The sequence below is a fragment of the Micropterus salmoides genome, unplaced genomic scaffold, assembly GCF_014851395.1.
Source record: "Micropterus salmoides isolate LMB-PRFRI ecotype aquatic unplaced genomic scaffold, ASM1485139v1 Ms_hic_scaffold_3, whole genome shotgun sequence".
NCBI classification, from domain to species: Eukaryota; Metazoa; Chordata; class Actinopteri; order Centrarchiformes; family Centrarchidae; genus Micropterus; species Micropterus salmoides.
In genome coordinates this window covers 3,285,346-3,300,079 of record NW_024042261.1, presented here as the reverse complement: position 1 = coordinate 3,300,079, position 14,734 = coordinate 3,285,346, and the positions used below count along the sequence as shown (strand labels likewise).

Genomic DNA, 14,734 nt, shown 5'->3' with positions numbered 1-14,734 from the left:
TATCCACTTTTTAAAACTGAATGGAGACAGATGAATGCAGAAGTTTAGGGCTGCAGCTAACGATGATTTTTGTATTCGAAGCTTCGATACATTATTTCAACGATTCATCGATGAGTCGTTTAAGAAGTACTTTTGCTTGGCGGCGATCCCCCGTAACGGGATTAGCTGTGCACTTCGTAGGTGATAGATACTTACTGGTCCTTTCCGAAATTCATAGTGTGGCCCGATGGCCCGGGGCCAGTAAAATGTAACTATCGGGACAGTTGAACTAGCAACTCACTAGAAATAGACGATAATGCAGCGTAAGCTTTTGGACGGGACTAACTTGTGATTGACAGGTCGCTACCATGGCAACCTGTTCATCAGGATAGAGGCGACTCATGTCCCTGCTTTGTGTTCATTTTTCATAAATGGCTGTCAGCAGGAGAGCACATCATGTTTGAGTCTGTTAGTATGTTTTGTTTTAAAAGTAAATTGTTTTGTTAACCTTTATTTTTTGTAATTTTAACTGTGATTACATTTTTGTTTAGTTTTTTTATATCCAAGATGTATTTAATAAACTATTAAACACTTTCGGAAGGAGGGACAGTATAAATTGTCTTCGGGCCAGTAAGTTTCAAACCCACTGGCCCAGTGGGGCCAGTTGCAAAAAGTTTAACGTTGAGCCCTGTAAAGGCTCGTGCAGACTACACAACTTTCAGTGCCGGCCAATGGCCGTGCAGTTCACACTACACAACTCGCCGTCTTGTGACGGGAGTCTTGAAGTCGTTGTGGCGACACACTATGTGACTGATCGGTGACAGGGGGTCACACACTACACGAACTGACAGCGGCTATGTCACCCAATGCTGGTCTCAAAACCACTTTTTGTCAAGAAAACTCACGTGAAATGTGAAACCGGAAATGAGCGATCCTGCACATGAAGCAGCAGTTGTTTGTTATTATAAAGATAGCTATAACTATAAAGACAAAGAATATGGGTGAAAGGATGGATTAGCACACGCAGGTTGCAGGGATTGTCTGAGCTACAGAGAGATCTGTAGGTGAGTAAAAAGGTGCAGCTCCCCGACATCCAGTTAACTCCTGACTGTGAGGTTACAACTCACGGCCCAAAGAGGAGAACAACAAACGCACGTGTGCATATTTTCAGCTGAGGACTGCAGCTTATTTTGGCTAGCCTTCAACTCAACAATCAATCATGATTTCAGTTAAATGCTAAAGTTGCTGTTACTGTGACCTTGTCTGTGGTCCGCTGGCAGAACACCGGCTGCTTTCTGATCAGGTGACTTTGTGCTGTTGCAGAGGCGACATAAGTTTTGTTTTACAGTGGACGGACAGTAACATTACAGAGTTATTGTTTTCTTCAGCTTGAAATAATCCCATACTTGACACTTTCTTCTTTGTCCCTCGCTATTTTCTCTCTCTACCTCCACTTTGCAAACAGCGCCATTATAATCACGTCATGTTCACAGCGTAAGCGCGATGTGCGTGTGAAACAGTGTGCTAAATAGTTATATGGATTAAACTAAGCATCGATGCAAATAATTTGTGTCGATGCATTTTATTTATCGATTTAATCGATGAATCGTTTTAGCCCTAAAAAAAGTTAGTAGCCTACTGTCATAATACTTTTACTTTATTCACTGTACACACACAGATTACACAGTTAGAAAAGATGTTGGCAGCAGTGACTGATTTGCATTATCCAAAACATTTTTAAAAAGCCTGAATGCATGGGTCTTGGCACGGTCCATCAAAATATCTACCACTATCAATATTTGTACATCTAAATCACGCAAATTAGGACATGCCAACAGTGGCTGTGGTGAGGAGTAGTATCATTATGTGGAAGCTGCTTCAATCAGCTGTGTTGAAGCAGGGAGAGATTAAATCATGCAGGACAGGGGGTAACTTTCTTCAGGAAAGGGTACGAAGTACATAAACTTCAATTCAACTAAGATTAATACATACAGCCAGTAAAGTCTTTGCACACTGTTTAACGTTGAAAGTGTGAAAAGCTACACCGAACGGTCTAAACGATATAGATCTTTATTTTATCTTCTTTTGGACAAATAACTAACCTGAGTGTCAACAACATTTACATTTACTCATTTGGCAGACGCTTTTATCCAAAGCGACTTACATTTGAGGAACAACATACAAGCATCAACAGAGCATCAAATACAGATCTATAACTGATAATACATACTAGTAAGAGCAGCAATAAATACTAGTAAGAGCTCACGGTACATTTCACATCAATGAGGTAAATACCTAGGGAAGGAAGTAAGAGTTAACAAAAAAGTGCAATCACTACAAGATCATTGTAAGGGGATAGAAGAAGAGGAGCACAGGAAGTGCACGTTAGAGGTTAGAAGTTAGAGGTGTTATAAGAGGAAGTGTTCTCGGAAGAGATGAGTTTTCAAGAGCTTCTTGAAGTTAGAGAGGGACCCCCCTGCTCTGATGGCATATGGTAGCTCCTTCCACCATCGTGGTGTCACAGATGAGAATAGCCGGGACTGGGACCGCTTTGTGTGAAGGGATGGCAGAGCCAGGCGGCGTTCATTGGAGGAGCGTAGTGGCCGAGAAGGAACTTAAGTTTGTATTATGGAGTTTAGGTAGATGGGTGCAGACCCAGTAGTCACTCTGTATGTAAGCATTAGTGACTCGAATTTGATTCTGGAGGCCACGGGGAGCCAGTGGAGGTCACTGAGTAATGGAGTGACATGAGTCCTTTTGGGCTGATCAACAACCAGACGCGCTGCTGCGTTCTGAACCATTTGTTTCACCGCACAAGCTGGAAGACCTGCTAGGAGGGCATTGCAATAGTTGAGACGAGAGATAACCATGGCCTGTGCCAGAAGCAGGGTGGTGTACTGAGTGAGGTAGGGCCTGATTTTCCTTATGTTGTCTAGAGCACAGCGGCATGACAGAGAGACAGCAGCAACATGGTCTGAAAAGAACAGCTGGTCATCAATCATGACACCCAAGTTTCTCACCGCCCTGGTTGGAGTGATGGTTGAGGAGTCAATTTGTAGTTTGATGTTATGGTGGATGGATTGCTTGGCTGGAATGACCAACAGTTCAGTCCGTGATCTGCGCCGAGACGGTGGGATCGTCTGGTGGGAAGGATAGGTAGAGTTGCGTATTGTCTGCGTAGCAGTGGTAAGAGAAGCCGTGCGAGCAAATGATCGGCCCCAGTGAGATGGTGTAAATTGAGAAGAGAAGGGGCCCTAGCACTGAGCCTTGGAGCACCCCCGTGGAGAAGCAGTGGGAGGAGGATAATTGTCCTTGTCACAGAGGTAGGATTCGAACCACAGGAGTCCTGTACTCAAGATGCCCATTGCTGAGAAAGCGGATAACAGGATCCTGTGGTTGACTGTGTCAAAGGCAGCTGATAGGTCAAGCAGGTTAAGAACCGAGGATTGGGCTGCAGCTTTAGCTGACCTTAGGACTTCTGTTACAGACAGAATCACAGATATGACAAAATTATTTTCGTAATTTCTAGCTATCTAGCCAGCGAGTCGCCATTTTGGAGTGACGTCACAGCCTACGTAACGGGGTTGGTTGGTTCCGTTGGTGAGTGAAGAGAGTGAAGCGTTCCTGGACCGGACTGAATACGCACTTGATTTGAAATGGAGGAAGACGAACTTGAAAGACTTGTTGAGCCCGTGTGTCCAATTGCGTATGCATTTGAGCCGATACGGCGTGGAAACCGAGCAGTGGTACATCGCTATGTCGAACAACCGGTGGTGGTTTGGGGCAAAGAGCGGGTTGGCAACGCTACCTGGTGTCAGTGTGGCTGTTGTACTGCGATGCCCACCGTGTCAGAGTCCATCTGCTGTCAAGAGGCTGATCTTGACCATGTATGCATGTCAATCCTGCATCACCATGGCATGCACATTTACCATTCTGTTCCAGGAGGCAGATGTGTTGGAGGCGGCAATGTTTCCTTGAAGGATGTCAGAGCGGAGACACTGGAGCGTCCCATCAATAGCTGGTAAGTCAAGCTAGCTTTAACCGCCGCCAAATGGACCGAGATGGTTAACCGTATGCAGTACAACAAATACATGTTACATGTTACATCAGGAATATGATGGCAGACATTGCGAACAATGTTTCCATGTGTAGTTTGTTAACATAACATTAGATGTCGTCTTTTTGTCTGGTACTAATAAACTTCACTAGCTAAACACTAAGTTAGCGTTAGCTAGTTCATGCTTACAGATGTTAACTAACAATGCCTGTACCTAAAGTTAGTTGTTCGCTGGTGCGACCAGCTTACATGCATCTTGTTAATGAGCCAGTGTGATGCAAACATGTATGAGAGGTTTGACATGATAATATGATGGCAGATGAACGCTTTTTTATGCATAGTTTGTTTACATCACTTTGCGCAGGATGTTACGAAAACATCGTTTGGGATATCATGGTCAAATTACCATGTTGTTGACAGTTTGATGTCGGAATATTCCTACATTCATCCAGGTGAGATCATCACTACACAGCAGCCATATTCTGTAATCTGAAATTATTCACCCTCTTGTAATTGATAGCAGATACAAATAATACATAATTTAATGTGCTAGATTACATTACCAACGTTATTCTGCAGTGCTAAACCCACACAGGCAACTGTATTGAACAGAATTCTGTGGCCCTGTGGTGAAAACAACAATCAGCAGACCTCCCCTGGTAACTGACTGTCACCCTATTCTGGAAGCTTGTTACACAACCAGATGTAAACAACTATTTTATTAACTAAATCATGTGGAACTGCTTGAATAGCTAACAGTTCTGGAGTGTAAATGTATGAATTCACGTAGTTATACTAAACCTAACCAATAAATTTCTTTCTTTCATCAGTCTCTTTAGGTTGACTGCATACCTGCAGTTTACCCTTTGAGCCCAGGGGCATTTGGGGAAGAAGAACTAGATCCCGATTCCTGCCTGTGTTGTCGGCTCTTTCAGACAATTTTGAATGCGCATATGATAAATTTTAAGTTGCATTCAATGTTTGCCATTAAATATGATTTATTGTAATATTTCATCAAGTGGTTTAATGTGCATTTAAATGCTATTTAGTAGTTTTGAGAAGAAATGTGAATATTTAACAGCAATGCAGGTAAGTCAAGCTAGGTGGTTGAAGTACTGGTCGGTATACTGGCTCAGTATACTGTGACCATGGATGGAAAGCCTTACATGTTTAAACAATCACTCTAATAGAGTAATCACTCTAATACACATTTGAAAGTTTAACATCAAATAATTATTTTCTAGGCATAGTGATTAAATGACAAGAGCATGTCTGACACTGAACTGAGCTCAGACTTGCACTAATAATGTACTTTAAATGATGAGAAATTTACACTTATTAATACTGGCTCCAAGGAAGAGTTATTCCAGGTGGGATAGAGAAACGAAGGGGAGAAGCCTTCTAGACAGCGATAGACTCCGTGACCTTGCCAACAGTAAATATAAATAATCATTAAAATATGCCATACTACATTTAAAAAGCATTTCTATTGCAATGAGCGACACAACGTCACTCCATCTAGCCTGTACCATAGACTGTATATAAAAAGGCCTGTACACGCTACAGCTCTGTCTCCAGAAAGTGGACGGAGCTGTTGAAATGAGGGGATTGTAGGCGTGGCCATGCGTTTGATGCAAACCCATTATTGGTCAGTCAAACCACCAATAGAATCTCTTATTTAGACCTTTTTTGACTCGCAAAACTTTTCAACTTGCAAAACTCTCTCACTTGCAAAACGGTTGAACCTGCAAAACTTTCTGACTTGCAAGGAAAACTTATTAACTTGCAAAACTTTCTGACTCGCAAGGAAAACTTTTTAACTTGCAATCAATAAGGACAAATTAGCAATTAAAACTTTTTGTGACACAAAAAAAGGCCTGTTTATTTTTTTTTGCTTGCATTAAAAAAAACACAAAAATACCTTCATAAACACTCTGCAGTGTTCCTACAGTAATGCAAATCCATCTAACTCATTTAGAAAAAAATCATTTTTTCTCTAAATTAATTCTAATATACAGTGTAATCATGGAACAATAAAGGAAATTCATTTTTGTCAATGTATAGGATAGTGTTAGTCACTTTAAAATGTTGAGGAACTTTGTGTTGTTGTTGTTGTTCTTCTTCTTCTGCTCTTCCTCAGTCAGCTGTGTTACGGTGCTGTGAGGATGCGAATCTGCTCAGATGCTTGGCAACAGACACCACTTTCTCTGATTTTTCCACACCTTTGTGCTGGGCCAGCGTGATAACAGTCTCCATTTTCAGCTCCTGCAATGTTGCCCAGATGGATGTCGACTTACACCTATTGATCACTCCTGCCACTATGTTCCTTCCTGAAGGTATAATCCTTGTCCACCTTCAGTGGGGTCACCACATACTGTTGAGCAGACTTGGAGTACTAGTGTTTATGTTGACTTATATTAACTCCCTCAGAAATTTCTTCCTCTTTGCGGCGTACTTCATGTACAGGGAGTGAAGACTCTCTAGCTGTCCTGTGTGAATGCCCTGTGTGGTTTTCTCCAATTTCTTCAGGAGCTGCTTGTCAAGCACTATCTTCTGCAGGTGTTGAAAGGCAGCATAGCTAGGGAGGAGCCATGGACGCTGACTCTATTTCATGGGCGTAGGTAGGGTGCTCACACCTGGTCATTGTCTCACCAAATACCCAGTGGTGCACATTGGTTATGTGATGCAGGATTGAGATCCACTTCTCTTTCAACTTTGTCACACTTCCCTCACATGTTGTGACGCAAAACCAGAGGTGGTTTGTGATCATTCTGATCCACTCAAACAACTCTTCATTGTGGCATTGCAGCAGTCGTTTTTTGACAGACTCAACAATGTGCCAGGGGTCATATTCATGCTGTATAGATTTATGTTCCTGACGCATGACTTTCTGCACTGATGGGTGGCAGTCGGTTGCCAAAACAGATATGGTCACATCATATTCTCCCAACTTGGAAAGGCACCTCTCCATACCATCCACCTCAAGCCAATAACTGTTCTTCACCTCTGTGACTTCAACAGTTTCCTGTGCCACCACCAACTTCGACTTGATGTCCAGGAGTGAGGAGGTTCCATATGAGGTGTTGTGACCTGGACTGTCATATCTGGAGTCTCCTGACACGATGAGTGGCTCATCACCTGCATGCATTCCATAATTCCTCTAACTAAAGGCTGAGAATGCCACATAGTCATGGCCATCGATGCATTCTGTATTGTTCCTAAGCCCAAATCCACTTTTGGATTCTGTCGGTCGCCTCACCAAACATTTGCCACAGCCTTCCCAATGACACACATGAAAGAGCTTCAACAATTCTCCTGTCGACACAATACTTTTTCGCTCTTGTGAGCCATTTGGTTCCTCATCCTCAACATCCCTGAAACTCTGATCCTCATCACTGATGCTTTCCTCACTACCCAACTCAAACTCATCATCATTGGGATTATCTTGACTCTCTTCCATTAAACCTTCTACCTCAGACTCTTCACAGCCCTCACTGATAAGGTCCAGATCTTGCTGAGATGACAATGCCGTAGCTGGGGAGAGACCTTTCACAGAAGTACAATATGAACGGTCATTTTTTAATATGTGGTTGTTAAGTATGTCATCTGTCAAAGTGCCTGTGCAAATGTACTGCTTATTGCCTCCCTCTTCTGTATCCTGTTCAAGTGGATCAGTCTGGGTGCTGACACTGACTGTCGCGAGGGTGTGGACACTGCCTGTCTCCTGCTCTATCTCCTTACAGATGTCAGCTTCTGGGAAATTGCTGCTGGCCACCAGACGCATGCATGTCTGCCTAACCTGTAAACACATTTACTGTTTTTAGGTACCCAACTGATATTGACAGCCTTATCATGGAATCCTTTGTACTTACATCCTGACTATTGGTTTAAAGCATATAAAAGAATCTTATACTGAAACACTGTTTCTTGTTGTGTTATTCATTCATTAACCATGTATAGACATTTTGTTGCAGTGGTGGTTGGGTACAGTGGTGATTATTTTTGGTTCAATGTCCAGTTATGTGCTGTAGTGTTGGTTAAGTCAGTAAAATTACTTTTATTTGGTGTTTTATTAACATAAGAGTAACATGTGTAACAGTAGGGATGTTTGTTACACTTCTGGGGAATGTTAAACAATACAGTTATTTGTGATGATGAATTGTACAAAACTGTAACGTTAATTGTAACATCTATGGACAATCATGCAACTTACTACATGAGTAATCTGACTTTAACTAACGTTATAGCATATTAACTATTAACATTAACCATATATATATAGTTGCGAGCCAATTCAGGGGTGGTAAAACAACAAAAACGAAAACAGTCAGGCCTCCAGCGGTGTCCTGGATGAAAGTTCAGACGGTCACCACTTTGAGTCGGAAAAAACAGTATAATAATGTTCCTAATGTAAAATTATTGTGTTTAACGTTAGTTCGTGATGGCTATGATATTTCTTGCCACTAGACGTGTAGCAAAAGCCAGCATCCCACATGCTAAAAAACTTTATTGCTAGGGGAAGAAATGGTGGCAATGGTGAGGAAGACAACTGAATTTGGAATAACTTTGAGGATTATCTAACGTTTGGAGTCTGGAGTGAAGTGTAAGCCTGACTGCTATCTAAAGTTGGAGTCACAAAAAGAGTAAAGAAATATTTCTTTGAGGTTTGCATCAACTGTGTTGAACTTGTTTGGCTAGTGAATCAAATCAGGATGAGAGTTTTAGGGGAATGCTTTCAGGCCCAGGTAATGGTTGTTTGTTTTGAGTCATTTTAGATGTTATATTGATAAATAAGATAAATCCTATGCTGCTATGGAAAGATTTAGGCTAGGGAACGTGTTTTGGGTTGGAAGGGGTAACAGGTGCTGCTGTTTGGACTGAGCGAGACGCTCATGATGATCAGCTACGTTTCTATAATTTTTTTTTTATTTTGGTGTGGGCATCTTTGATGCTGACTTCTGTGGGTCGCTGAATGCCCTACCTGTCTCTTCCCTGCCTGGCTGGTGCGTTTTAGCGCCCTTTACCTACGGCGGACTGATGCCTCTGTCCCGCTGTTGTCAGAGTATATTGGGTGGTCAGTAGAGCACACATTATAGGCAGTGAAATTGAAAACAGACGGAGCAACTTCAGGCTGTAGTCTGTTGGTCGGGCGAACAACTAGTTTATCAAACTCAAAGGTCTCCTCCTCAATGTAATCCTCCTCCAGAAATGTTCACTGCAAACCCTGGAGTCAGTGCCATCGGAGGGCTCTCTCTCTTCAGAGCCGTTAGCCAGCAGTACAGTTTTCCGTTTCAGCAGCAGTTTGTGAAAATGGACTGTTTTGTCCTTGGCTTTGACCCTGTAAAACTCATTTTTAAATCCAGGAGCAATACAATAGTGGCCTCCCGTTCGTCCTGTGGCTCCTTAGTCTCCATCTTCCACTTTTTTTCACTGTCTCTTCCACTAACTTACCTCTTTCTATCGCTATCTTTGTCTTTCGCCATCTCTGTCGTTCACTATCTCTATCTTTCTCTGCGTTTTTACTGAACAGAGCCTTTACCACTAGAACCGCCAACGGGTCAAATTTACACGCGGCTGTTTTTTGATGATCTTTTTTTCAATATAATATTCAAGTCCCCCAGTCTCTGACTTCTCCTAAGTGTGTTATATAGCACCCCCTATTGTTAAAAAATGTCAATATAAAGCCAGATTTAAAAAAATGGACATTTATACCTATAAGCGCCAGCGGGTAAAATTTACCCCTATACAGAATACATTAATTTTAGCGCTGTTCATGTCACGCGTTTAGATAAACATTCTATGTTTGCTATTGGCAACGCCTTTCCCACTACAGGTATTATACTTGCTCAGCGCAGTGAGTGGAGGAGAGTCTGACGGTGGGGGCTGAGCGATGTGTTGATTCTGCATCTGATGGGTCATTATCTTACAACGATCCACTTGAATGAAGTAAATATGCATAAAAGCCGCTGCTCATAGGTTTTGTGTTGCTACATGATCATCAAAACTAATGCAGCAGTAGTCTAGTTTTTCCCTTTGATGAAGGTGTGTTCTGCGGTCCCTTCAAGAGAGCGTGAGGCTCCCTCGTGTGCTTTTTGACCGGCTATAACTTTTCCAGTGCTGTGTATTTTTTAGTAACAGTGATCATTAGGCCTATACATTTTTCCGTTGGGTAAAAATCTACTATGAATTTTGGAATTGATAATCATTTTTTTTTTCAAATACATAACCTACTTTTATTTGGACTTTATAGCTATGTGTTACTCTCTGGATGCCCGATGGAGTCCGAAAAAACAAGCAGAACTGTAAGAACTAGCCGACATTATGAGATTATTACCGCCTATAAAACACTACAGCAGTCAGTCTTTTTTGTAAATTGTATGGTGCATTGAAATTCAAGCTGTGTTTAGAATATACATAACATCTATAACAGTGGCGAATGGATGACATCAAAAGAGCCGCCGCGTGTGCGCAGCGCAGGCGATGGACCTGCACGGTGAAGACAATGAATAAAATAGAATAAACATTCTGTAAATGCCTGAAATATGGGGATGGTGTTTATAGGAAATGCACAGCCAATGTGCTAAATGTTTCCCAAAGTGTGTTGGAGCAACATGTAGCAGAAATAATCACAACATCAGGCAGTTTTATAGCGGGTAAATCTTACCCGCTATGGCGGATATAGGTATACAACGAACCCTTCTGTTCTAGTGTTAAAGCCAACCAACCCCGTGACGTCACAGGTTATAGTACTGCACAATGGTGGCGCCCTTGCCGCGAAAGATATAACAGTGTTTCTTTTTTCTTTTATATGTTTACATTTGTCATGTTTCATGTATAATTATTGATTATAGTGGAAATCCATCTTGTAAATCAAGTAAACTTGATTGAATGCTTCATTTCCCCTTTAAAACCAGACTGATATGGATCTAGGAGGTCATTCCCTGAGAGGAATTCTGAGACCTGTTTGAATACTGCCCGTTCAGTAGTTTTGGATAAAAATGGTAGAAGAGACACTGGTCGATAGTTCTCAACTTGAGTTGGGTCAAGTGAGGGCTTTTTGAGCAAGGGTGTAACCCGAGCCCTTTTGAAAGTGGTCGGGAAGGTTCCTGAAGCCAGAGAAGTATTTATCACATGAGTGATTGCCGGGACCACGGTAAGAGATATGGCTTGGAGGAGATTCGTAGGAATCGGGTCCAGTGGGCATGTAGTGGGATGGCTATGGGTCAGGAGTTCTGATACAGAACAAGGAGAGTAAAGAACCATTGACCTGGGAGGGCAGAGGAAAAGACGTAATAGGACTGCTACAATGGTTGAGTTTGAGTGTTTTAGAGAACTGGCTAATTATAGCCGCCACTTTAACTGTGAAGAAGGCAGCAAAGGTATCAGCAGACAAGTTTGTGGGTGTTGGAGGTGGAGGAGGATTTAGCATGTTGAGACAAATGCAAACCTATACCCTTGCAAAATGCTTTACAAAAAACAAACACACAGTAGCTTCATACAGTATTAAGTTATCCAAAGAAAAAAAAGCTAATCCTGCTACTTCAGGAGTTAATGCTAGCCACCGTTGGCGTAGCCTAACGTTACCTGTGTAGAACGACAAATAGGCTAACCTAACTTACACATGTGTAACATTCTGTAATTTGTGATTTAGATGTACAATATTGACAGTGGTAGCTATTTACAGCGAACCTATACCAAAAGCAATGCATTCAGACTTTACTCAATGTTTTGGATAATGCTAACCAGTCACCTACCGCTGTCGTGATGTGAAACAACTGAGAATGCATCACATTACGTCCTGTGGGGATGTAAAAAACTGACCGGCCTGACTGTGGAGGTGGCCTGACAGTGGAGGTCTGCAGTTGAACCCCTCTCAGTATTTTAGACAGACACTCAACGTGCTGCTCCGTGAGCGCTGTGAATTGGAAATAGCTTCACTACAGCTGCTGTCCACGAATCAAGAAGCAGCATGAACACGTGAAGCGAAAGTATCCCGGAGCACTGACGGCAGCACCGCAAATCCTGTTTACTTTCTGTCTCCACACAAGCACGGCAAAAGGACAAGGACAAAAAAGTATTTCTTCATTATCCTCATGTTAAAAGTAATTTCTGCCCCGCTGCTGTCATGGTAACATAACGTTACACCATGTGTCATCTAACGTTCGGCCATTTCATATTTTCTGTTTATTTAACAGCCACATAGGAGTGAGAAACCTGCTGAAACTAACAGTACAGACGATCTGTGACTGTCTGTAGTCTGTGAATCCTTTCAAGTGTTTTCTTTGGCCCACACCGATGCAGAAGTACATTTGATTATCATACTGCATTACTGTCATTATTCTAATGTGCTTCATCAGGATGATTTAATAAAATATTGATTTATTGATCAGACATGTTTTTTATATATATTTTTGGATAAATTGGTTTGTTAATCGAGTAGGCAACTTTATTTTCTTTAGAATACACAAAATTAGTGGTTAGATTAATCGACTAACAGAAAAAAAAGTTAGATTATTTTAACCCCCCTGAGAGGCCACAAACAGAACTTTAAGTACACTTCGGAGAAGTTTTTAGGCGAGAAATCAACAGTGTAGATTTCGAATATCGGCAGTTTAACAAAAATTGACAGCAAATCGAAAATGTGTTCAAACGTTTTCGGAGTTTTGAGAAGCTCCGCAAGTGCCGACCATGGTGCCTATCTGCGTCGCTGTAGGGTTAACCTGTGGACATGCATACAATCAATAACTTTAGGCACACACCCTATGATGGTTAGGCTAAGGGTAATATACTTTGGGGGGCCATGGGGGAGCAGGTTAAGCCTTTGAAAATGAAATGTCAAATGCTGTTTCCATTTTCATTTTAATATGGTCCTAGAATGCCCACACAACTATGTGATAATGAAAATGAAAATTGGATGATTGCATTTTCATTTAAATTTTTACCTAATTAACACATACAAATGTGGAAAATTATAATGTTATTGTGGGATTACATTTTCATGTTTGCATGATAATTTGAAATTAGTCCCCTATTATGTAAAATTAGAACTTAAATCAAGAGACATCTGGCTCATGATGTAAGGTTACAGAATATTCTTGGTTCGTGTAACTTAAAATCACTTTGGAACAAATAAAATATACAACAACAACAGTGATATGAATTGAAACTTTACTTTATTATTATCATTAGGCTATTATAAATAAATATTTGCAGGAATTATAGTATTAATATACTATAATAATATATAATTATAGCATAGTAAATATTAACGCATAATGTACACTATTACGTTGACACTTATCTTTTATAACGGCTCTTTTTATTTTATTTTTTTTATTTAACGGCTATGCGTGGGCCAAGCGGCATGCCAAAATCTGACGGGTTAACCATGGCTTCTTCAGCAAAACCACAACAGCTCACAGGTCTCCCCTCCATTACGACACAATTACGACACAACACTAGATGGGCTACGCCAGCTATCAGTGAGGGCCTGCAGTGAGCGAGTCAATTTGAATCTGTCAGCAAACAGCCAGTGCTTTCACCTGAGGCTTCACCTCAGCAGCAGTAGCTTAATCTCATCATGAGCTTCCCGTCCTACATGCTCACTCAGTCCCAATCCCTCGACTACAAGTAAACATGTTGGACCACTGTTACATGTGTAAATGGACAAACAAAAGGAGCCTAAGCTTCAGCCTTACCTTTTGAACATCGTCTCCATGTCCTTAATCTGCTTGCGGGAGAACTCCTTGAACTCCGTGTAAGGGTTGAAGACACGGGTCGGTCGAGGAGCAGCGTTGCCCTCGTTGATGTCCAGCCTGCGGGTCAGTTTGGCGGACAGCTCGGAGGACGAGTCTCCTCCGGCTGCCTCCGGCTCCTGCGGTCTGGGTGGGACCGGGCTCTGTTCGGGTTCCGGCCTCGTCTCAACCTCCTGGGTAGCGGACAGGCGCGACTGCAGCTTCCTAGCCAGCTCTTCAGATGCCATGCTGAGAATGCGACACAGCTCACTAACTGTCAGAGAGAATGGAGGCTGGCAGCCACTATCAAACTGCCTGTGACCACCAATAAGAGGGACTTCCGGTTTTTTTCAAAATAAGACAGTTACCTAAAATGTACAGCAAAACTTGTCTATTGAGGGTTTCAAATAGTTGTGTTGTTGTTGTTGTTTTTGACTTCCACATCTGTGGTCACCATAATTTTCACTTCCCAGCTTTTGCAAAGAACAGTTTAGGATGGCATATTTTGTTTTTTTCTTTTCAGTCAAAATACAATAACAGCAAAATGATAATTTCAGATAATGGATGTATAGATTCACCTAATCCAGAAGATGGCGGTAATGCTCTGCTGTTAAAAACTGGCAGGAGGAGGCAAAAATTGGAAAGTAGGATAACATCACAAAAAGCTTACAAAACTAATCATTTAATCAGTTTTAGTATTTTCAGCTGAAAGAAATATGTATTGAAACTTTGGTTGTTTAGTTTTTTGACATTCTTGTAGTTTTTTGTTTATTTGCCTTCATTGTACAATGTAAAAATTGATTGATTTGAATTTACCTATGGCATCCACTAATTTGAGAATGTGATAGGGAATGTCACTTTTCACAAAATAACGCAAAGCTGGGCTTCAACACTGCAGTGAAGCAGTGGGAGTATCTGTTATGAGTCAGTATCTGTGTGATTTGTTTGGATTTATTGTAGCCAC

At 41.6% G+C, this 14,734-nt stretch overlaps 1 protein-coding gene across 1 annotated transcript in view; it reads right to left on the bottom strand.

The window, feature by feature from the left end:
• efhd1 (EF-hand domain family, member D1) overlaps positions 1–14,094 on the bottom strand; it is a 64,172-nt gene extending 50,078 nt beyond the window's left edge. Inside the window, exon 1 of the mRNA XM_038693770.1 lies at positions 13,735–14,094. Coding sequence (XP_038549698.1) covers positions 13,735–14,018 — 284 coding nt within the window. The 5' untranslated portion in view covers positions 14,019–14,094. The remainder of the gene's footprint in view (positions 1–13,734) is intronic.
• Between the last annotated feature and the right edge of the window lie 640 nt (positions 14,095–14,734).